The sequence below is a fragment of the Sciurus carolinensis genome, chromosome 15 (genome assembly GCF_902686445.1).
Source record: "Sciurus carolinensis chromosome 15, mSciCar1.2, whole genome shotgun sequence".
Classification (NCBI taxonomy): domain Eukaryota; kingdom Metazoa; phylum Chordata; class Mammalia; order Rodentia; family Sciuridae; genus Sciurus; species Sciurus carolinensis.
Genome location: NC_062227.1, coordinates 43,174,665 through 43,199,884, shown reverse-complemented (window position 1 = coordinate 43,199,884; position 25,220 = coordinate 43,174,665). Strand labels below are relative to the sequence as shown.

At 39.0% G+C, this 25,220-nt stretch overlaps 1 protein-coding gene across 1 annotated transcript in view; it reads right to left on the bottom strand.

Annotated features, from left to right (window-relative positions):
- Nucleotides 1-575: 575 nt before the first annotated feature.
- Asxl3 (ASXL transcriptional regulator 3) overlaps nucleotides 576-25,220 on the bottom strand; it is a 165,853-nt gene continuing 141,208 nt past the window's right edge. Inside the window, 5 exon segments of the mRNA XM_047525985.1 lie at nucleotides 576-2,453; nucleotides 2,455-5,472; nucleotides 8,772-10,731; nucleotides 15,122-15,227; nucleotides 17,282-17,378. Coding sequence (XP_047381941.1) covers nucleotides 1,752-2,453; nucleotides 2,455-5,472; nucleotides 8,772-10,731; nucleotides 15,122-15,227; nucleotides 17,282-17,378 — 5,883 coding nt within the window. The 3' untranslated portion in view covers nucleotides 576-1,751.

Here is a 25,220-nt window from a genome sequence, read left to right as displayed (position 1 = left end):
TCTTTGCTTTTTTTAAGTATCTTTCACTATCAGCAATTTTCTAATAAAAAACAATGTCCTCTACTACCTAAAAAAAATTTGGCAACATCACAATAAATATGGAGGGAAAATACCATAGTTGATTATAAAATAATTACGGGTGTATTTTGCTTCAGGAATGTAACTTCTATACATTCCAGTTAACATATAAGACATGTTTTCAGGGAATGTTGAAGAGTTTACATTGATTAGAGTGATCCCATGTGAAAATATCTGTCATTCTTACCCTGGATAGAGATGATTTCCCCCCGTTTTAAAAAAAAATTCTATAGCCACAATCAATCAATGGATTAATGGTATTCCACATTTTGTGCTCTGGAATCTGAAGTTAAATGGGCGTGGTTTTTGCTTTCTTTCATCTTCCCACATGTTCATGTGCTTTTGAACTTGCTTTTGGGAACAGAGCCTCCTCCTGAACTACAGCTGTTCTCCAGCATGAGGATGGCCAGCGTATAGGGAATGTAGCTCAAGTATTTGACACTCAGACTTAACTGGATAAACACTGAAGATAATTATAAGATGCAGTATCCCTTTTTCGAAAGCAGTTTATGGCCCCAGATATTGGGTGGGGGTACAAAACATGCAATACCTAAAAATGCACTTTTTAAAAAATAAGGGTTATTTTGCAGTCAAATACAATTAGACTGAATCATGAGAAAAAAAAATGGTTCAGAAAAGTGTCACACTTCAACCCTCTGAAGTTCCTTTTATCATCAATGACACTTGTAAAAAGAGGTGGCCAACCTCTGCAGAGGTGGAGACCAGAATGCACTGGTGTCATTAATAAGGGCTACTATTATTTTCCCTCCAATTTTAATACCTAGTCATTTAATCAGAATGAGTAGAAGTATTAATATGTACATTATCAAACCATTTAAACATGCACATTCAGTGTTTTATTTGCTTTTTAAGATATTTTTTCATACTTGGTATTAAAAGCCATACATGACGCTCCAAACTTTTCTGGGCCTGTGACTCTATGTTGGCCAACCAGTCTTACATTATCAGGTGTCCAAGGGCTAGATCCAGTTTACTGGATACAAGGCCCATGATGCAATTTCAGGTACAGGACACATTTTTCTACAATCTGTGTACAAAATCCAAGGCAGATATATATTTTCTGCCACAGTATCTGAGAAAGAGTAAGAAGGGAGGAAAGAGAACAGGGACAGTGGATTTCATTAATGGCATGCTTTCTTTAATCTATCTTTTGTGATATGAATAAATACAAGGAATCGCACACTTAAATCAGATTCCCCATTCCAAATATGACTTCATCACTGTGGTAAAGGCAAGTACAGAAATACTTGCGGTAATGGCTAATCGATGGAAAAATACATGTCCATGTTATTTTTATCATCCTCTTTCTACATCTGCATTTCTGGTGATGAAGCAATAAAAACTGTCCTTTTCCTATCTGTATCTGGGTTAAAAGGGGTGTGGGGCAGTAACCTGTATATGCACAGAGAGAAACTTTTGAAGCTGGCAACTAAGTATGTAAAGGACATGCTGTTGAGTCAGTCATTTGGTATGCGTCCTCCCCATTATAAAAAAAAAATGCAAGAAAATAATAATCCTATGGAAGAAAGATAACCTGTTACAAAGTGAAATAAATTAGCATATAATAAGTCACTAGGTTATTCAATTTGCTGTTGCTGATGCTGTTTGCTTTTTCGGTGTCAAAAAGGGATACTGCATCTTTCACTCAGCTCTTATCGTACAACCAAGCAAGCTACACAGAGTTTTGAAGGACCTATGCAGTCATCATGGCAGAAGGCCCCACAGCCTTTGCACACAATCATGGCTTTCAGGCGGCAAGAGCATTTCAGTTCCAATTCGTCCGCGTTGCTGCTGTCGGCAAAGTTCTGAACAGGCATCTGAGCGTTCTGACCAGGCAGGCCCGTGGCAGGACTAGAGCCACTTCCCAAAATCCCAATGGACTTTTCAATTGCAGACGCTGCCCTTTTGAAGCTCGTGCTACCAAAGTGTATTGTTGGATAATTTCCACAGAGCTGCTGTTGTTGCTGCACCTGCATTTTCTGAGCAGCTAATTGGGGAAAAGGCTTCTGTGGCTCAGAAAGCAAATAGGAAGAGAAATCTGCACTTTTTAACGCAAATGCTTTTAACTGTTCTTTCATTTCATTCTGGTCATAGGAAACTTGTTTCATGCCCAGTTCACAGCTGCTGCTTAAACCTTCCTCAAAAGAAAGAGGTTCCGATTTTATATTGCTACATATGCCCGTGGACTGTGGCCAACTAAGTCTCTTAGTGGTTTCCATGGTAACTGGCGGTTGCTTTTGATCAGATGGGACTTCTGCATTAGGGAGAGGTGGAGGTAGTGGAGGTGGTGGTGGGGGAGGCGGGGGCAAGGCCAAGGGTGGAGGGGGTGGGGGGGGGGGGGGGTGGGGGCAGTGGAGGATGCACTAGTGCTTTGTTTGGCATTGTGTGTGCAGCCCCTCCCACATCATCACCTTCCTTTATGGGCATACTGGGGGACAACATGTTGGCTAACCTTAGCTGGTGGGGTGCTGAAGGAAGACTCACCTCTCCCAATCCCTTTTGTTCAAGATGCCTATTGAAGGCAAATGCATTACAGCCCACAGGGGGCTTGGAAGAGGCCTGTAAGAGAGCTGCAGTGGGAATGGGGCCCCTGGCAGCCATGGGCATTTGGTAAAACTGCTGTCTGTGTGAGGTACCAGCATCAGGGTGGAAGCCGCCATTTTTGTCAACATGAAATAGGTTCTGCTGGAAGCTACACGCGGGGAGCAGCCGCTTTTGCTGTTTGACCTCAGGGCTGTGAACAATTCTGTTCTGCATGGAGTGTTTGTTCAGCCATTCTTGCTTAAACGGCTGACTGTGTCCTAGCTGACTCATGCCTGAATTTATGACACATGGCACCCCTTTTACATCTGGATCCACCAACAGTTTCCCTGGTTCACATTTAACTTGAGTGTGTTCCCCCACAGTCCTGGCTACTCTCTTTTTGGGATGGTTTTCTCGCTTTCTCATTTGTAGTGGTGCAAGAGTCCCTGCCAAGTAGCCCTTACCATCTGGGTTTGGAGAGCTGGAAGGCATTTCAACGATGTTCCTCTCTGGTGGTGTTTTACCCACTGAGGTAGTTTGAAGGGGCAAAGGAAGCCTGTTGATTTCGAGCTTGGCTCCCAACCTGGGCTGTGGCAACACTTTCTCCAAAGGCAGGTTGCCCTGCAGTAGCTGTGTCACCAGTGGGTTGTTAGCCTCCACGGATGACAGACGACAGCTTGAGCTTCCTGCACTCGGAATTCTTTTCAGGGTATCTGGAGCCAAAGAAATGGCCTCTTCCCTGGCACTGGACGAAGGAGCGTCCAGGTTCTGTGCTTGTGGTATGCTGGTGGCTACCTCTGCAGTCGGCGGAGGCAGCCCAGGGCCAGAGAAGTCTTCGGTGTCCATTCTAAAGCCCTTGTCCACTTCATGAGGTTCGGATTTCACAGGAAGAGTGACGTTTGCTATGAGATTCCTGGGGTGCAGTTCTGACACGTGCGAGTAGCTGGTGTGTTCAGTTTTGATGGCCTTCGGGCAGCTCTGCTCTGCATACTCCTTCTGTTTACTTGAACTGGAGTGACTGACCAGAGGCTGTCCTGTGCTCCTCATGGCATCGTCATTCCAGCAAATCCGGTTTCCTGGGTTATACTGATTGCTACAGGTCGTGTCTGCTTCACTCTTGAAAGTAGTTGGGTTACGTGTCTGCTCAGCAAAGCTATGGCTAGGAGCAGCCGCCTCATTTAATTTGTCTGGAACGACAAGGGGCAGTTCTCGGAGACTGGTGCAGGGGGCCTGCAGGGTTTTACAGTCTTGTTTGGCTGCAGAAGCAGCAATGAAACTCGAACTGTGGTCTATATTTTCACTCGTCACTGGTTCAGGCCTGCTAATTACAGAGACCTGAGGACACGCCATGGGCTGGATGGATACCTCTGTCCTCACAGATCTGCTCTGGAGGTCCAAGCTGGTTTCTGCACTTTCAATGGAGACAGTCAGTGACAAACTGGAGGTCAGCGTAGTGCTGTGGTCAACGATGACTTTACAGGGAATGGATCTGTTTATGGTTGCTGGTGCAAAGCCCCCTGGTGGCTGCTGAGGTTTCCCAGAATTGTCTGCCCTGTTTCGAGGCGCTGAATTTTTGTCCAAGCTTTCAGCACTTAACTTGGGAGGACTATCGAAAGAGTTTATAGTTAGCATGTTTCCAGTAAACATTGCGACAGGTGGGCGTGCAACCAGAGTGTCAGTGACTGCCACTGAGTCACTGCAGCTGAGGGCTGCTCTCACAGTGGTACCCATGGATAGAGTGGCCTGTTCTTCACTCCCAGGCATGGCTATTTTCTCAGAAGGAAATCTGTTGTTAATTCCCGTGGGGGGAATCAAGACAGAGCTAGTGGAGAGATGGTTTGGCAAATTATTTCCAATGGAGGGAGTTGGCACAGAGGTGTACTGACTGGAGACTAAGTTAGTAGCACTGCTGCTTGGTATTAGCAGAGGCTTTTCATCCATGGAGCTTGATATACTGGCGCCCTCTGTCGTGGCCGGAATAGGAGTGCTTTCAATACATTTTGGTATAATGGCTATGCATGGAGTGTCAGTTCCCTGGATGGTTTTTAACATGCTTATATTACAAGCAGAAATTGTAGTGTTTGCACTGTCAACAGACATCAGCACAGAGGATTTGTCAACAGAACTCACAAAGGGATGTTCTTTAATTGCTCCCGATATAGCAGTGCTGCAAACAGACACAGGGACAGAATTTTTATTGAAAAGCATGGGCATACTGCTATTTTCAGAAGAGGTAGATGAAACAATTTTCTCAGATAAATGTGACACAGGTATGTTTTCATCCGAACTATGTACAGATAAGTCAGTGGCGGTTTCTGGAAGTTGAGTTGGGTTAAGAGACTGCTGTAAAACAGTGCTGGTCTCCCGGAGGTGTGCGGACTTGTTGCTAGGAGATCTGCAATTTGGATTGACAATAATGACCCCAGTGGAACCTTCCATTTTTGTTTCAGGTGTAGAAGAGACTTCCAAGTTTGGAGGACCTTCCTTGGAGCTGATTGGAGGCAACCGGGTCTCTTTAGAAGTTTGGAAGAGGTGGGCTCGGGCTTGATGCTTTGCAAAGAGCTTAGCCTTGGTCTGCTCTTTGATGTGTGCCAGCGTTCTTGCCTTTCCACCCTCGCCTGGGCTCCCCATGGCTCCAGAGACGATGCTCGCTGCAGCAGCTACTGCAGCGGCTGCAGCAGCCTCACGCTGGGCCCTAGCTTGTTGGGCACGGGCCTTGATGTCTGCAAGCGTCCTGGCTCCTGTGTTCCTCCCCCCACTGACAGATGTGCTAGTGGATGCTCGAGACTCTGGTTTGGAGACTGGCTGGCTCTTGATAATAAAGGGTGGTCCAATTTTGGAAAGCTGGATCTACAAGGAAAAAATGGAAAGATAAAGCACTTCATATATGATGGTGGAAGAGGCATGTGGGAGGCCATAACACAAGGAGGAAAACAAGCTGTTCTCTCCCACAATGTAGAACAAACTACACCTATAGGATGTAAAGCAACAGGAAGTGTAGCAAGAATACGAAATCAAAGTTTTAAATCAACCACTGACTTGCTTTGGCATGGAAATAAAGAACTGTTTTATTGTCTTATATAAATGAAAACAAATCCATGTTTCAAACAATAAGATTAGCTAAAAAGATTTGGACAAACTTAGTTTTTAAATTATCCTACCTGCTGGAGTAGGAAAAAACTGGGACACTTACTCTATATGAGGTGACCTGACTTAATCTGACCCAAAAAAAAAAAAAAAAAAAAATTCCTGGTAATGAAGATGGGAGACTAGAATTATCCTGGCTTCACAGAAATATATTACACAAAGGTACTGTGTTACGTTAGTAAATTACTAAGTACCTCAGTTTCTCCGGTAACTCTCTGAGCCCAGGACTCTATGCCTATACCACCTGGTGTGCTGCCTTATAGGTGTGTAATAAGCACACTACATGAGTTTGTAAACTCAGTTGTAAAATGAAATGAGTTATTTCTGGTCTATTTCCTTCACAGAGCTGTTATAAAGATTGCATGAGGCTGTATTTGTGAAAGCACTGTTTTCCAAAGGGATTACATTATCATTACATCATTACGTCTTCATAAAAGCAAGGGCAACACTGATTTTCTGCCTTTCCCAGAAAGTATGGAGTGGGCAGTTTCTTTTGATGTTGGTAATCCACAATCAGCTGAACTTGGAACATGTCCCATTCTATACTTTTTGCCTACTTATGCTAACGAAGAGGCTCATGAAATCATTTCCAAATTCGTGAGGCACAAGACCCAGCACCCAGCATCCCACAGAAATGCTGCGATGCTCCAGTCGATAAGGGAATTCTCAGAGTCATTGGTTTGTGAAGCTGGAAGGGACCTGGTTAAAGTCTTCATTTCCCAGTTGAAAAACTGAGCCCTGTAGAGGCAGAGTCATCTGCCATGGAGTCACATAAACCAGTCAGTGACAGAGTGTCTGTGGGCTCCCAAGTCAGGCTGTTCACAAGTACGAAACCTCTCCTCCTCTTCTGAAATAAGCTTTTTCTAGAAAACGTCCCCCTCACACTCTCCTAATACACATATATTTACACTATATCTGTGACACCAACTACATGATCATTTTGATTTGGAATTACGCTTTGGGGAACTTTGATAAGTGAAATTATCATCTGCCTGAGCTATTTCCTCTCACTTTTGAATCGCTTATGAAGCCTCTAATCTATGAACAAGAAGAGGTGAATTTGGCAAGAGGATTAAATTGTTCCTTTTAAATATTTCCCACAGTCTAAAAAAAATTAAATATATTTAAAAATTAAACCTAACACTTTAATATAAAGAGTCTAAGGCCAAACATCAAATATGTGTTTAATGTCTCTAACATCCATCCATCTATCTATCTAATCAATCTTTAAACAAAGTACATATCATTTTGAAAATGAGATTTCAACCAAAATAAAATCAGGCTGGTATGTTTAAAAATATTTCCTCTAAAAATTATATTTATATTTTTCTTTCCAGTGTTCAGAAATTAAAATACATAGTGGCTTTTTAAGTGGAATTTAGTGTTCATCTTTTATATCTCTAGAATCTAATTTAATAGACATTGCTTTGTTAAATAGAATAACTACAGCCATATTCTTACAAACAAGTCAATCTTGTGAAGATCATGAGTTGACTATAAAAATAGACATAATAAAGAAAGATATTTTTAAAGAGCTTGAGATGTTTATAACTCTCAACCAATCCTTTACTAGAGGAATACTCCAATTTGTTATACAAAAATATAAATGGGCTTATATAAAAGCATCAAATAAAAATGACATCAGTTCATTAATTAAGGAGGGTTTAATTAATTAAACAGTTTCTTTTGAATTATTTTCAGTTTACTTAGGCAGATCCAATTTTTAAAAAAAGTTTTATGAGAATTAAAATTTGCGGGCTGGGGAGATAGCTCAGCTGGTAGAGTACTTGTCTTGCAAGCACAAGGCCCTGAGTTCGATCCCCAGTACCGCAAAAAAAAAAAAAAGTTGAGAATTAAAATTTACCTGGAATCATAAGACTTTATCATTAGTAGTAGTGGTGGTACTAATAGTAATACTAGCAAATATTATTTTACAGTACTGGGGATTGAACACAGGGCCTTCCACATGCTAGGTAAGCACTGAGCTATATTCCCAGTCCTTTTATTTGGAGAAAGGGTCTTGCTAAGTTATCCAGGTTGGACTTGATCAAACTTGTGGTCCTCCTACTTCAGCTTCCCAACTAGCTGGGATTTGCAAGTGTGTACCCAGTGGATTTGTTATTTTGTAAAATTAAAGACCCTTTTTCTACCTTAGAAATAAACACCAGGATTTCTATGTCTCTGCATCTGTAGTGTTCTCCCTTATAGTTCATAAGAAAATTTTATAAATTTATTCAAGAAATAGTTAATGAGGTCATAAATCAGGTCATCTTTGCTAAGCAATGATGATTTTCAATGTTAGCAGGAAAATGAAGGAAGGAATAACATGTACCTTCATGTCCTCAATGCTGCCCTCTGACTTCTATTTTCCCTAGTACTACTGAAGTTTTATTTGACACTTAATTATCCCTGACATTTTCCTCAAGTTTGTGTAGTTCTATGCCTTGGAATTCACTAAAGTCCTAGTGTCTTAGTGGACTCTAGGTTTCTCCACATCACATCCTGTTCCCTCTTCTTAATTTTTTCATTTAAATACTGATTTTAAATATATGTATCTGAATTTCTTGTATAAGCTTACTACACAGTTTTAAAAAGGATCCTTTACTATTATACTGGGTTCTGGAAGGATTAACTGTAAATTGCTGTATAAAACCTGGAAAGAGAAACACCTAATTCATTCTTGAAGGTTAAGTCTCTTTTTTTTTTTTCCTTTTGTCTTTTATACCAAGAATTGAATCCAGGGGCACTTAACCACTAAGCTCATGTCCAGTCCCTTTTTTTTTTTTTTTTTGGACACAAGGTTTGGCTAAGTTGCTTATGACCTTGCTAAACAGCTAAGACTAGCTTTGAATTTATGATCTTCCTGCCTCAGACTTCCAAGCCACTGGGATTACAGGTATACACCACCATGCCTGGCCTGAAAGTTAAGTTTCTTAATAAAGAAAGCCTCTTATAGAATTTCCTTTAAAAAAAAAATCAGAACTTAAAAAAATATGTCGTACCTTGAGAGGGGGAACCCTGGGTTCCTCTCTTGGAGGCTGCTCTTTCTCAGGTGAGCTGCTGGATGATATGTTCCGGGTTGACTGATCATCTTCTATCCTAGCCCTCTTTTCTTTACAGATTCCAAAGCTATGCTGTTCTGCAGTTTTCCTCTTTGATAACTCTGATTCTCTACTCTCATTTCTTATCCCATCTGGTGACTTGGAGGGCTCTGATGACTTGGAAGTATGTGAGATCTCCAAACGATTTTGTGTGCTCCCTTGCTTGTGTGTTTTATTTCTAGAGCCTTCTGAAAATGATGCTTTATCCACTGATGGGATGTACTGCTTGTCCTGTAATTTAACTGATGGAGGCTCATTTCCCTTACTCTCTGTCTCTTCAGAGAAGACAGATAATTCCAATGGAGAGGATAGCCCTTTCTTTTCTGTTCTTTGCAGTACACTATGATTTTTAACTTTCATCATTTCTGCAGAAGAAAGTTCTGAGACGGAAGGAGGATAAGGCTTCTCAATTTCAACATGTGATTTACAGGGTTGCTGACCCAGGGTCTTACTGTGCAGTTCTTCAGATGGAAACACTTCAGGAGCAATGGAAGAAGAACCCATTTTGATGGGCTCAGGAGTATTGGACAGAGGTTTCTGCTGAGAGATAAGGTTCTCTCCCAGGGGTTTGACAGGAGCAGAAGGTTCATCTTTCTGTGGGGAGAGTGCTTCTTCAGATACTGAAGGTGACTTTCTTTGTTGATGAACCATTCTTTCACTCATGGAAGAATTAGAAATTGGAGATGTTTCTACAGGAAGTGGCACACTGGATACAAAAGTGGTCTCAGAAGTGAGAAGCATGGAAGACACTGAAGAAGTTTCTGATGTCAAAGGTAAATCAGACATCGGTGATGCTTCTGAAGTTAAAGGTAAATTGGACACTGGCGATGCTTCAGATGGCAATGGTAAGTTAGACATAAGAGATGCGTCTGATATTTCAGGTGAAGTAGATATTGGAGATATTTCCGACATCAAAGATGTATGAAGGTTTTCATCTGTCAGATTTCTCTGATTATATTTGTCTGTATTTTCAGTGCTGGACACCTCAGAACAAAATGTCGTTTCAAGGGAGGCTGGAGTACATGATTCTTCAGATGTGGATTGGGTTTCTCCTCCTGGGGATGGTAGGCTGGTACAGGCTCCCTCTGGGCTCTCAGAAGAGAAGGAAGTTTCAGAGATGCATGCATTTTCAGAAAGTTGTTCATCAGGATCACTCTGCAACTCCATATCTACAGTGATTCCTTCATGTGGAAACTGGCCTTCTAAAGAAGATGACCCTGTTTTTATTTTTGTAGTATTGGTCTCTATTGCAGTTTCTGGTTCCTTATGTTCTGCGTCACTGACATGAGTCACAGATGAAGTGGAAGGAACAAGAGAATCACACACTTCTAATTGATCAATAACAACTGACATTTCTTCCTGTGGAGATTCTGATTTCTCTTCTATCTTAACTTCAATATGAGGCAAAGTTTCTAAAACATCATTCATCACAACACAGGATTCCAAGTTGCCATCAGGTGGTGCTATTTGGGTCTCTTCATGAGAGGTGGTTGGACTTTCAGACTCCTCAGAAAATTCATTCATGGTCTTGTGATTTTCATCTTGGCAGTCACAGATACTAGTCTCTACTTCTTCTGCAATTTCCTCCTGAATCACAGCTTCCTCAGGGATCAAAATATCCTCTGATTCTGAGTCTGCCATTACATCTTTAGCTGGAACTTCTACCATTGGACACACTGTTGCACAGAAATCAGGCTCTGGAGAAGCAGAATTTTGCTTGCTTTTTGGCTGATGTTCTTCCAAGGGGGTCTGTGCAGAAGAACCCAGAAGACCAGAGGTCCCACATGAGGAACTACCTTCAGCACCATCACTGTTTGGTCCAGAAGTAAGCTTCATAGACTCCTCTCTTGACATGCCCAACCTGAAGTGAAATTAGATACACTAAATTATTGTTCAATCACAAAACATGAAAGGTACAATTTGGATTTCTCACATAGTATTCTATAGAAATAAATGAATTGAATTAATCTTATAACCAACTAAGTAAAATAATTTATGTAAAATAGTTTATGATGATGTAGTTTCTCCACTACTTTTACAATCACAACTAAAATATACACCACTTCTGGGTAAGAAAGAGATTTTTATGGTGTAAGCAAGGAAATACAAACCCTAGCAAGAGTCTGTAAAGGCAATAATAAAATCCCAAATAAAAAAGATGGGAAAATATAGGCAGAAAAGCAAAGGAATGTATAAGATATACATTTTTTTTGAAGTCAGATTATAGAAAGATGCCCTTATAGTAGAAAATTATGTGGACTTCAGATGATGCAACACAGTCCAATAATTAAGATCAATGGAAAATGAATGAAATACTTCAAATTCTGAAACTGAAATGATTTCCAAAGATTAGTTCTCTTAAAGCAATATAAGAAATGCTACTCAATCACTTTATCTTAGTATATAATTTAAAATATGGAAACTCCATTACAGAATAAGAAAACATTTGGGTTTGTCAAAGTTATTCTAACAGAATCCATTTGTATGAAGCAAAACTTCTGAATGCATTCATGTATATGACTTACTGTAAAGATATTCCATATGAGATAGTAAAGAAAATCAAGAAATAATCCAGCCTAACATTCAGCAGGGAAAGCTATTAAGAATTATAATCATGCATATCCTAAGTCTTTGGTTTTGGTCATATTAAATTACAACATCAGCATCAGATGGTAGAGATACATGCTATTCTAAATGAAGTTAAATCAGGGCATAAGCAATGAAAAATGTAAGTACAAGAGAGAATATTAACAAAGAAACAGTTAAGTGAAGAAATACAGTAATAGTAGTATTGATATAAGAAATGTCAGTGAAATCCATTTTAATCTTTTACTTAAATGAAATCCTCAAAATGAATGGGAAATAAAACTGAATACACTTTTGGGGTATCTGATCACTGTTTTCTGTCCTGTAATTCAGAAGGCTCTGAAAAGATTGGACAATACTGCCTTCACAGTTTTCTTTCAACTTTCCCTAGGATGGGTTCAAACTGAGCTACAGTTTATAACTATACTATACTGAGAGAAGAACAACTATATTGCAGAAAATTTAAAGCACAATAATCATCTAGAAATAAAATCCATCAGGACAGGGTCAAGCAGAGATGCCTCTGATATTAGTTAGGTTTAGAACAGAAAGAAATATAGGCATTGGCAGCCAAATTTGTTAGTTGGCTAAAAACAATGGTATTAAATACAAATACAGATAAGGATACATGTGATTGTGTAAAATGACATTGTATAAAATTTGCTTATGCTAACATCTGGTTATTTTCATGGGACAATAGGTGTAAGATGACACAGGCACTTAAGAAAGAAGACAGCGCATAACATTCCTCACAAAGGGAAACCTGACCACAAGAACTCACAAGACAAATTCAGAGAACCACCTATAATTCTGAGCTGGTATAGAGATGAGTGGTGTCTAAGTAACTAAAACTAATATAGACCAGTACTATATTATAAGCAAATTAAGCCAAAAGGAATTATAATAATAAGAAGATGGAAGTCACAAGTCACAAAAGACCATACTGGATAGAACTTAGAGACAAGTTTAGAAGGAAATATTCTTAGAAAAACTTAGAGCCCATAGTGTCAGTCAAGAAAAAATTTTATGATGCTGGGGGAAATCCCTCCTATTGGGGAAATATATGTAATCTAAGAGTCCTAGATTGAGAAGAGAAGTTGATAACAAATCCACAATGTATCTGTCAATCAATACGCAAAAGAAGAAAAGAAAAAGAGACTCAATTCACAATAGCTAAGCTACAGAACCAACCTAGGTGTCCTTCAATAGGTGAATGGATAAAGAAAATGTGGTATACATACACATACAGAAGAATGACTCTATGACATTTGCTGGTAAATGGAAGGATTTGGAGACTATCATGCTAAGTGAAATAAGCCAATCCCCAAAAAACCAAAGGTCAAATGGTCTCTTTGATATGTGGATGCTAACACACAAGAAGGGGTAGAGAAGGGAAGAATGGAAGTTCACTGGATTAGACAAAGGGGAATGAAGAGAAGGGAGGGAAAATAGGAATAGGAAAGACAATAGAATGAATCTGACACAACTTTCCTATGAACATATATGAATACACCATAGTGGATCTCAACATTGTGTACATCCACAAGACTGGAATTTTAGTTAGAATAAGATATACTCTATGTTTTTATAAATATGTCAAAATAGACTCTATTGACATGTATTACTAAAAAGAACAAATAAAAATAAATTTTAAAAGTGACTAATAAAATACTATTCATAAACTACAGAAAAGAAAGGGTCCATAGTAATATTTCTTTGTGCTCACATTTTCGTGAGGTGATGAGGAGTCCTACTTAACTCAGAGCATTGTAGCTGTCACTTTCTAGGACAGTGGCCCTTAACCTAATATTCATGGAAATTTGTGAAGTCCCCAAATGTCATGCAAAAACTGTGCAGGTATGTGAATTTTTTCTAAGAGCTATTTACAGGATTAAATACTTAACCTTGCTGTATAAGCTTGAGAAAATTATTTAGGTTCACTTTTTCTCAGTTTTTCATGTTTAATAATAATGATGATAATATCCATGTTACAGAATTATTGAAAGGACTGAATGAAATAATACTGCAAAATTCTTAGAAACCATAACAGTCAGTATATGCTCAATAATTACTTGCCAAACAAAGGAAAGTCCTTTAATGCAAAGCTCCATTAATGTGGGCTCACTGAGGGCACAGTCTCAGAAACTCTGCAAGTGACTACGCCCCTGGCACTGAGAAAAGTGTCAGTCACAGAGGAGAGGGGCTAGATAAAATATTGCTCAACTAATAAAAGAACAGGTGGCTCACTTATCAATAATTAAGGACCAGTGCTCTGGAGGTGGCAAACTCAGTTATGTTTCTGCCATTACTGAAAATAGTGCCACCAAAATTCACTTTCATGTACAAAAGTAGTGGGCTCCTGAGTGGTCTTCAGTCTGGTCCTCATGATTCTTAATCCTGCTGGGCTCTGGCATGACCTGGAAAGCTTCCACCAATGTGGATTTCTGAGTTCAACTCCTGGAGATTCTCAATCAGTAATCTCAATTTGTCTCTATTTACGATGTCCAGAGGGGATTCTGATGCAGCCAGGCTTGAGTGAACTGCTAGTGACTACAGGTGAAGACACATAACTAGCCTGCTTCACATTCAATCTTTGAGAAAATACAAGGATTATTTCCATTAAGCTTGCATAAATAGGCATATGCATCCTGGGCTGGCACAGCAATTAAAAATAGGCCTCATGGCTCAAAAGAGCTGCTACAGAGGACAGTTCACCCAGGCTGCCCTCTTCCAAGTAAGCAGTCTCTTCAACATTGGAGTCCTTTTCCAGAAATGCTCACCTATAGGACTCCTTCTAGCTTGATTTTCCCCATTTATAGGGGCAATTTTGTGAAATCAGAGTGCATGGCACAGGTTTTGTTACCTGCAACCACCTTGGTGTTCTTTGCACAAAATAACAATTTTCAAGTCTTGGTTATGAAAGTGGTATTAAAGCCCAAACTCCTCTTCTGAGCAAGACCTGAAGTCTCTGTCAAAGGTGAACTCCCATTACCTTTCCTTTCCTCAGGGGCTGAGCAACTGAGACACGAATTCTGTCCAAGTAGAAAATATCTATGCTAAATGTGAGGCAAGAGTTGAAACTGCTCTCAGATTAGTTCAGTTACTACCACACTTAGATTGGCTGGTATTACTTTTTTTAAAAAAGTGGATGTGCACAAACAATAAATTAACACAGGTAACAACTGAGAGAAAGGTGAACAAAGTGAAGGATAATACTCTCAGGTATTCTCTAAAACAAAACTAATTAAATATTAAAGTGGACATGCTAAGCCAATATTTTTGGAAAATGGTGTGAGAATTAAATATGTGCCTAAAACTACTTATCTTCAAAAAATTTACTAATGAAAATACTTGGATAAAAACCAGGGAAATTTTACTAAAATCCACTTATGAAAGCCAAAATTGACCTCTATAGGATTTCATGTGCCATTTTCAGTCCAAAATGAATTTTCATGAACAAGTTATAAACCCTTGAAAATGCATTTTAAAATATTTAAGTGCTGATATGCCAGTATAATTTTACCCGCAATTTCATACACTGAGGGACTATTGCCTTTTATCACAGGTTTATTAAGTTTTACAGCATATGAGTGTGCTATGTGAAGCGGAGAATTACATTTTCATTTCCTTCTAAGAGAAATGAGAAAAAATGCTCTAATACTTACTTTTCTCCATAAAATCTCTCAAAGAATTTTTCTTTCCAAGGTTCTGTTTTCTTTTCCTTCTCAATTTCTTGCCGTATTCGTAATTGCATTTCTGGGGTAAATTCTCCTGGAAAGAAAATGGTAATATATTGAGTAAACGTGGTCACATCTTTTGCCACTAAATAAAGAAAACATGTAATTCATTCAAGTAAGCTTTTCTGGATGTTGAAAAGTAGAAGGATGAGTAATGATAACATTTCTATACTTTCTCTTTATGAGTATCACTCAAATACTCATTTCATCTTGGATGAACTCTAAAACATTCAGCGAATGTATTGCGTGCTAGGGGCTCCAAATGGAAGCATGCGTATTCACCGTCCTTAAAGGAGATCAGTCTGCTGGGAGCAGAGGCACATAACTGACTAGGAAATAATGTCAAATGTCCTTTACGGGCCGTAAGAATAATATATGTTGTGAAAGTAGAGATGGGAAAACATTAAATTCTGCCCACGTCGATTAAGGGAGTTTATATATAGGAGTTGGTTCTTGAGTTAACTTTTGAAGGATGACCAGGCTTTAATAAAAAATGATTAAATCACAAGGCGCAGATATGTGTGTGTACACTTATGTTCTTTTCAGTGGCAAACTGTGAGCAGAACATGACATGAAATGAACAGGCAAGGATGGCTAAGGCCAGTTACTCAATGTAAGTTCCAAAGAGAGTTCTACACTTGTCTAAAAGAGAATGAAGGAGGTTCCAGTGACATCCAGCGAGGGAGGAACATGGACGCATAAAGGGCTTAGGATGATGGGTCTTCCAATATGGTGAAGAAACTGCAGAACTCCAGTTTGGAGGCAACTGAGAGATGTACCAGCCACAGTGGCAATGTTGGGGAAGAGTCAGCACAATTAACAGTTATGACCAGAAAAGAGGGCCAAAGACAGCAGTAAGGCTTTAAACTGGGGACCTGTGAGGACAGTGGTGACAGCATAGAAAGAAAAAGCAGACAGGGCAGAGTGGCACACGTGTGTAATCCCAGAGGCCCAGGAGGCTGAGGAAGGACTGCAAGTTCAAAGCCAGCCTCAGCAACTTAGCAAGGCCCTGAGCAACTCAGCAAGATCCTGTCTCTAAATATAATAATAAAAAGGGGGGAGAGCTCAGTGGTTGAGCACCCCTGGATTCAATCTCTCTTTTTTTTTTTTAAAAAAAAAAAGGAAAGAAAGAAAGGGAGGGAGGGAGAGAGGGAAAAAACTGAAAGGAAGGAAGGAAGGAAGCAAGCAAGCAAGCAGGAGGAGGAGAAAATGAAAAGGAAAATAGTAAATTTAACACTGAGTGCTTTGTAAGCTGTCTGGCATCTGCTATGATATCTGGTAGGAGTTTGAAATGGGACACTGGAGATAAGAGCAGGTGAGAGTCAGATTTGGAAGTTCTTGGCATGTGGGCTGCAGTTAACACCAAAGTGGTAAATATGGCTGCTTGGAGAATATATATGGTTAAAAAAGAAAATGCTGGAAACATCATTTACCACCAAACGGAAGGACAGGAGGGCCTGCAGGAAACTGAGAGGACTGTCAGAAATGTAGCCCCTGGAAACAATTTAAACTATATTATGGATGTCTAGGGTAGGTGGTATCACTTTAGGGTAAAAGAGAAAGAAGGTATTGGGGACAGAACATGATGTATAAGGATAGGAAGAAGAAGCTGAACTTTGCCATCTGCAGGCACTCCCATTCTCTAAAGGGATTTCAGTTGTATATGGAGGGGTATAAACATGGGGAAGCACTAGATGTTTACACTTTCAAGAAGCTTGGTGACTAAAGGAAGGACAAGGTAAAGTGGAAGCTTCAGGGAGAGAAAAGTACTAAAAGAAGTTTCCTTAGACTCTGGGACACTTAGAATACATGAGGATCAAAATGGGTAATTAAAATTATCATTTCAAAGAAAATCATGCTGCATCAAAAATGTTTACAATCTCCCAGATAATATTATGCTTTCTTCAAAACTATCTGACAGCAAAATGCCAAGTACAAACAAAAGAACCAGTGAAGTCGTCTGTGAGGTTTTGACTAAATTAAATCATATTTGAGGGAGGAAAGACCTGGGAATCAGAGAAAGACACAAAGCTCAAAACAGTATGTGAACTCCAACATGTCACATCATAACAGAAAACTGGAATTTACCTTCTGCCAGTCGCTGTTTCCATCCTTGTGCTGCATATGCAAAGAATTCATTATTTAGAGCTGAAGTGCTGAGGCGTAAGATTCCATCACTTCCCATCTAGGAAATAAGCCGACAAAAATAAGATCCCATCAGGAATAATTCAAAGCAAAAGTATGGAGAAAAGCGCCAAAAACTGAATGATGCTGGTGTGTGTGGTTGTGTGTGTCTGTCTGTCTGTCTGTGCAGGGGAATGAGGTAGGAGAGAGGGAGGAAAGGAAAAGGAACCCAACAAAAGGGAAATCTCCTAGCATAAAAACTATGCATCCTGCTTGCTGATACGGGGCATGGAAAGAACAATGCTGTCCCTGACTGGCTCCTTATGCAGTTGTGGAGAGCAGATAGAAACATGAAAGGATAAACAATGCCAGGCACTAGGTGAGTGGGAATTAGGAAATGCAAAAAGTAAAAGCTATGGGAGATATGGGGTACACGTGAGTGCTTGGGAAGAACTTGATGTAAGAGGTGGAATTGGTGCAGGGTTGAGAGGTTAATAGGATTTGAACAGAAGGATGGAAGTTCTAGGCGTGTAGTGTAGTGTCCAAGGGCATGAGCTTCTTGCAGAGGCAGGACAATGACATCATAAGCAGTACTGAAGGTATGAGGGCCCTTTAGTCTTGTACTCAAAGACCTGGCAAACTGTGGGCCCAACTAGTTTCAAAGATTTCCTCTTACTCTAGGTATCACATTCAGATTTCTTGCCCCCTTGTTTCCCATGTTTTTGTTATCTTCTCTGTTCTCCATCTTCAATGATTGAAACACTAACCTCCTTTTTAAAGTTTAACTCAATGCTTTCATGAATATCTGTGAAACCATCTTTCCAGAGCAAAGGAGACTATCAAATCTAAAAATGAGCATTATACTATCTATTCTAAAATCAAACCCAGAAAAGAGAGACATCAAGAATAAATCAAATTCTAGTGGCTCAGGAGGCTGAGGCAGGAGATTGTGAATTCAAGCCAGCCTCAGCAATTTAGTGAGGTGCTAAGCAAGTTGGTGAGACCCTGTCTCTAAATAAAATACAAAAAAAAAAGGGCTGGGGATGTGGCTCAGTGGTCAAGCGCCCCTGAGTTCAATCCCCAGTACCAAAAGAAAAAGGGAAAAAAAAGAATTCAAAGAATAAATAAGATATGCTGCTTGATGGCCAAAGATGTAAATCTGTGGTTTCTTCATCTAAGAAGAAACTGGTAACTACACTTGGAAAACTTAAGGCAAAAGTTCATCCATTCATTGTTCGCTCTCTCTCTTAATTTTCACCTTTATTCAACACACACTTATTAGAACACCCACGTGAACCTATTTGCCTGGCACTTCTATGGTGCTGGCAATACAGGATGATAAAGAAAAACCCACTGTCCTACTGTTCTGAGTATATTCTCACAGAGCAGATGCTTCTGGTTCCTGTATGTCTCTTTCTGGGTCCACCTCGGTTCCTCATGGAACCCTGGCTTCTGCCTCCAAACTAATGGTACTCAAGTTCTTGTCCAACCTCTGCTTTGGGAGCAAAGGGACCAGGGAAGGTCCTAAATAAGACAGCTAAGTCAGAAAGTTTGAGCTTTAACCTCTACCTTGGAGTCACACAGGTTCACACAAGGTTTCCCTCTGATTTACCTCCCCATTTTATTACCTTTCTTCAATGTGTGCATGATGTGGGAAAGTTGTGAAGCATGTTCTAGGCAGTGGAAAACTATCCAAAATGTTGAAGTCCTAGGAAAATCTAAAAAGATTTGTGACTCAAAAGATGATTTTAGGAGCTGTGTAAAAGATAGGAAAGAAAGGGAATGATGTATTCAGAGATGTCACTAGAAATGTTATTAGAGTATATCAGTAAAAGAAGAGGAAAGAAAAGCATATCTGGAAGGAACTCAAGATCTGATGAAGGACTTCAGGATGGAGGAAGTAAAGACTCTGAGAGACTGTTTCAGGAAACACAAAAATTTCTCATGAGGATTGTGGGAGATGGGGTGGATGAAAAGGATGTCCACCCTTGAGTACAAGTCTTCAAGGAGGCTGAGCAACGATGACGAAGACAAGGACAGTCATCTGAACAGGCCTCTAGGAAGGATGAAAGTTTTCTGCAGACACAGGTTCTGAATGTCTGTGCTGGTGGTTCAGGAGCCTTAGGAAAACAGTTATTCCACTGAGGAAGTCCCAAACGGAAGAGGTACTTCTACTGATACATAGATTTCAGTTAGAACCAGCGGGCAGAGGCCAAGGTCCATGAAAAGGTAAAAGGACTGTGCACTATGGAGATGATTTATGGAAGGCACAGTGGAAAGGGTCGGAATTATTCAACATTTGAGGGCATGTTTGCGGCATTTACTTTCTTCAAAATCTGTGCAATGCTTAGTGTCGTGCAGGACTTCTATAATAGCTTATTGTTCTGTCTTTATTTTGGATAGTGAAAGGTTTAAGATTAAACTCTGGTAGCTGATGTACAGAATTGTAGTTTTGTGTATGTTGCCAGGCGAGGGACTTGATTAGTTACTAAATGAAATTTCAGCATAATTTTAAAACACAAAGAAATAGCAGATCTAGATTCACTCTGACAGACTCTCAAGATTTCAGCACATGAAAATGCAAGGCAGTGTGACATAAACACACTCAAGAATACGAAAGCTAGCCCTGGGGGGAAACGTTTTTCTTTTAAAACAGAAAAATAATTCGAACTGCCAGATCCCTAGCCTATAGGAGACAGCACAATTAAACACAAGGGCTAAATGAGACCTAGGAAATACATGCCAATAAAACTTTAAAAACACAATATTAATTTTATAGCCTTTAAGAAATACTGTCTAAAAGATATAACATTTTAATGAACTGGAACAATAAACATTTCTGAGAGATTTATTTGTTGCTGAGCTATAAATTCTTGGATTTTTCATTAGCCACGATAGAAGCATTCATTTTTTAAAAAGATCACCTAACTTTAATTAACTGTCTAACTAAGCTATTGATAAGTTATATTTTCTTTTAAATTAACAAAGGAAACTGACTGAAATAATGCTTTCAAAGGAAAATAATATTAGTAAAGGAAAACTTACTCATACAGGGATCATTTTATTGGAAAGCCTTTGGTAGGCGGGAGGGGGGCAGTTAGCCAGGGTTTACACCTTGATGAGCTATCACTTGCCTTTGATATTGGCTATATTAACATGCATTTATGGGATGAATACCAAGTGGAATTCAAAGGGTTAAACAAATGTTGCTATTTGCATCCTATCCAATGCTTGAAGTGGATAAATATTAATTCAGTATAAGAATATATTAACATCTCATTATAATCCCTTAAACCTGTACTAAATTCATCACTTTTTCTTATTTTGTAGTTGTTGCAAGTGATTCTAAATGTACAGGATGAGGGCTAATTGGAGGAACAGTAAGAAATGTGCTGGAGTTAGTAAATGGGTAAATAATAATGGAGCATCCAGAATTACAGGTAGTTTGGAATTCAGTCTACAGTCAATGGGGAGTTCTTCTTTTCATCAGCCAAAACCTGATGAAAAGATTCACTTAATGTGGGCAGACAAGCAGACCACTGATTTAGACAGGGTTTCAGGATGGGTCTCCCGATGCTACTAATAAGGAACACTGGAGCAGACACCTGAAGAAGTGTGAAAGTAAGCCACAGAGAGACCTGAAAAAGAGTTAAGCAAAAGGAAATGAAAATGCAAAGACCCTCAGGTGAGGGTGTGAGGAGGTCGTTATGGTTTAGATATGCATGAGACAATGCAAAAATAGTTCAGAGTTGAAATGATTAAGAATTTTTACTGAATCAGTGGATTAATATGCTGATATGCATTAACAAGTCTGCAACTGTAGGCAGGTAGGGTATGGATGGAGGTGGAAGGTCACTGGGGGTGTGCCTTTTGGGTTTATATTTTGTCATTGGTGAGCAAAGTTCACTTTCCGCTTTCTGACTGCCATGTCCTAATATGCTTTCCTCTACCACATCCTTCCATCCATGATGTTCTGCCTCTCCTCGGGCCCAGAGCTATGAAGTCAGCCAATCATGGACTGAACCCCTGAAACCATGAGCCAAAATAAACTTTTCCTCCTCTATGTTGTTCTTGTCACGTCTTTAAGGTTGCACTAATGCAAAGCGGACTAAAACAGAGGCTCTCAGAGTTGGAGAATAACTAGAGAGTTGGAGGAACAGGGCCAAAGAGCATAGGATCTACTAGGTTTTGTATCCCACTATAAAGTCTGGCTTCTCCCAGGGAGCTGGAAAGCCTTCAGGGGGTTTTAGTCAGAGGAAGGATAAAATCTGACATTTCAAAAGGATGGCTTTGACTGCAATGTTTGGAAAAACCTCAGAGTAGGGTTATCCAATAATAATAAAATATGAGTCGTGTGATTTTAATTTTTCTAGCAATCACACTGAAAAAGATGAAAATATGAAATTAATTCCAATCATATATTTTATTCAACCTGTCCAAAATGTTTTTTCAACATGTGCCTGATACAAAATAGTTCGTGAAATAGTTTACTTTCTCTTTGAATACTAATATTTCAATATTCTGTGTGTCTTCTTGCAGTACATCTCAATTCAGAGCAGCAATATTCCTAGTGATCGACATTCCCAGGTGTTTAGTGATGACCATATTAGATAGCACATCTTCGAATATGAAGGCTTAATGTAGAAACTAGTATAAGGCTTAATGTAGAAACTAGAAAATAGGAGCTTGGACTCAGTGCAAAGAGATAGTTGGGGTCTGATTATATCCCAAAGGTTGAGCTACCAGGGCTTGATAATGAACTGTAAGTGTGGTATGAAAGAGAATGCACAGGGATGACACCGGGGACTGGGAACTATGGCAATGAAAACTACAAAGCTGCTATTTGCTAAAACAAAGACGACTCTCAGAGAAGGGGACTTGGTGTCACCCATTTATGGTTGGAGTGCTGATCATAACTTCCAGTAGATGTAACGGATACATCACTCCTGCTGTAAAGTGTAAAGGGTGCCCTGAGCAAAGGCAAGACTTTAGACAGGACCTCCTATCAAGAAGCATGAAAACAAGTCCAGGGGACTTGTAACAAAAAGACTTAAGAGTGTCCCAACAGGAATAAAGAGGAAGGAGAGAAATATAGGAACTAGAATCGATGGCACTGAGAAAGCATGTATGTGGGGATGGTGTGGGGAGGGTGAAAGACAATTCCCAGGGATAAGGCTTCAATGAGTGGGGACACACTGGTAGCAGACATCAGGACAGGAAAGGGCAGCACTATGAGGAACAGTATTTTAGACAAAGAAATGAGAAGTTTGGCATTGGATAGGCTGGTGCACGTGCATCTTGAGGGCATCCAAATAAAGATGGTGAGTTAAAAACTGAGAATAGGGGCAAAAAACTCAGAGTGAGAGAGAATTTTTTAAAACTTAGGAATTAACAGCAAAAAAAAAAAAAAAAAAAAAAAAGTGTAGTTGAACGTACAGGTATGTATGAGAACATCCAAGGAGTATTTACTAAAAGAAAAGACGGCTTACAGCAGAGCCCTGGAGAGCACTAATAAACAAGGAATAGGGGGAAGTGAATCCTCTCAGAAGACTAAGTAAAACAGCCAGAAGCAGGTAGAAAATCAGAGCAAGAGGCATCACAGACGTAAGGAACAAAGCATATTCAGAAGATGGTCTGAACTGTGCATGTGCTAATATCTATCAAACCACTTAGAATTATTTAGGTCAACACACTGTGTGCAGTACACTATGTTAGCTGCTGTGTCCAATAAAAAAAAATCAATAATGTTTTTAGAGCAAAGTCAACCTAGATAGAGAGACACTAAACAAGAATATAATTCAGTATCAAAAGAATCTTTAGGGAAGGGGTTGTGGTTCAGGAGTGGAGCGCTTGCCTAGCATGTGTGAGGCACTGGGTTCGATTCTCAGTACCACATAAGATAAAGGTATTGTGTCATCTACCACACTTAAAAAGTCTTTAAAGAGCATATGAACTATCAGTTGTTATCACTGAGTCACTTACAATCTGCAAGATCAAGAATCCAGTGCCCTTATAATCTATACTCCAGAATGAACTAAGCCCAGAAGAGACATTCTCTTTCAAAAGTAAGTTTTCATTTTTCACCTTAGTACTTAGTATGATTCAGATGGCTCAGGAGACTCTGTAAGTTCAAGTTATATCCAAAGGAGAAAATTTTATTCTTTACATTAACATACAGTTATAAAAATGCAAGAAGGTTGCTAAGAGAAGAAACAGCATCACTGAAGGAAATAGAACCAGCAATACATTAAAGACTATGTTGCAAGTAAGTCTTAAGAGCTATTTCTCAAATTAAAGTAAAACTATTATTCAAATTATACTTTAAAAATAGGTATTTTAATAGGTAAATTTAATGGGTAAATTCATCTAAAAGGAAATTCATTCTTCCTTCCAATCAATATTGTATATGCTTAATAAATATCGTTCATTTTCTTTAAGCATTCTCTAACATGCTAGAATTTATTTTAAACACTTAGGAGTGGATTATGTGGCATTTCCCAAACTTCTTAGACTTGTAATCATCTCAAAGAACAATGAAAACTATCTTATGAAACAAGTATTTTCCAGAATACAGTTTGGGAAATGATACATTAAAATCTGGGAAAGTGTCATTATCAGAAGGAGCTAAGTGAGATAAACCTGGGACGATGAATTTGAAAATGTTTTGTTTAACAAATCAATGAAACATGGATAATTTTTAGTACACTGCAAAATTATTCAAAATAAATAAATGAAATAGTGAAAAATTATAAAGAAAGATATAATAAGCCTTAACCACAAGTCTCAGCAATCTCAAGTTCAAAGCTCACTGCAGGTAACTTTGATTATTTTCTATTCCTTTTGTTGAAAATCAGTATGTGCATAAGAACTCTAAAATTAGAGATTTTCATTATAAATATGTAATCAAAATTATTTCCAGTCATATGGGGACAAAAAAATAATGTTATATTAGTTTCATTCTTCTACCACCTAATTTTAAAAAATCATGTACAGAATCAAGTTAAAATGAAAAAAAGGGAAATTTCAGAGAAATTATTATGGAAAAAAAAATCAACATTTAGATGGAAAAATGGAAGGTTTTTGTGTCATAGTTGTTTGGGGATTTAAAGCTGATTTTCATAGTAAAAGCCTCACTTCTTCTGAGCTGATATGAATTCTTTTCTTGCCACTACATAAGGTTTTTGTGATCACTGCTGAGCACCAGGGAAGAAATCACAAGCTGTGAGGTTCAGCTTGGAAGAATGTGAAAGATGAAAGTTCTGCCATACCCAGGATGATGTCAGGGCTAATTCTCAACTACAATTAAGTTCTTCAGGCAGTGGCGTGGGCAAGAGAAACACTGGTGACATTTAATTATTAAATGAGATTTGTGAATATGTGAACTGTAAAGGGCTTCTGAAAACTAAAGAAAACTCTAAGATGACATAATGGTAACTAATCTTGTGGGAAACGATTATCCTCTTAATACCAAAAATAACAAATACATTCACATGTGTAGTTATAGTTAATAGAGATATATATGTACATGTGTATACATAACTATATACATATGCATGTGTATCTCTATGTCTGCATATACATATGCATTAACTTATTTATACACACACATATGTGTGCATACACACACACAATTTTTTCCTCTGAAAATACAATTTGTAAGCAATCCAACCATTTGGTTAACATGATGGTCTCCTCTGGAATAGAAACTCTTGCTTCTCCCTTCCACCAGATAACCTGCCCAAAACTCCAAGTATGCAAAGACAACAATCAACCAAATGTAGGAGAGGACATTCCTAAGAACAAGAAGCACTGGCAAGTAATTTCTCAGGCTCCAATTAATAGGAAAAGCAATTGTGTAGCAAGTAGAGAAAAAGTAAGTTTTTCTCATAATTTCAGGGCTGGT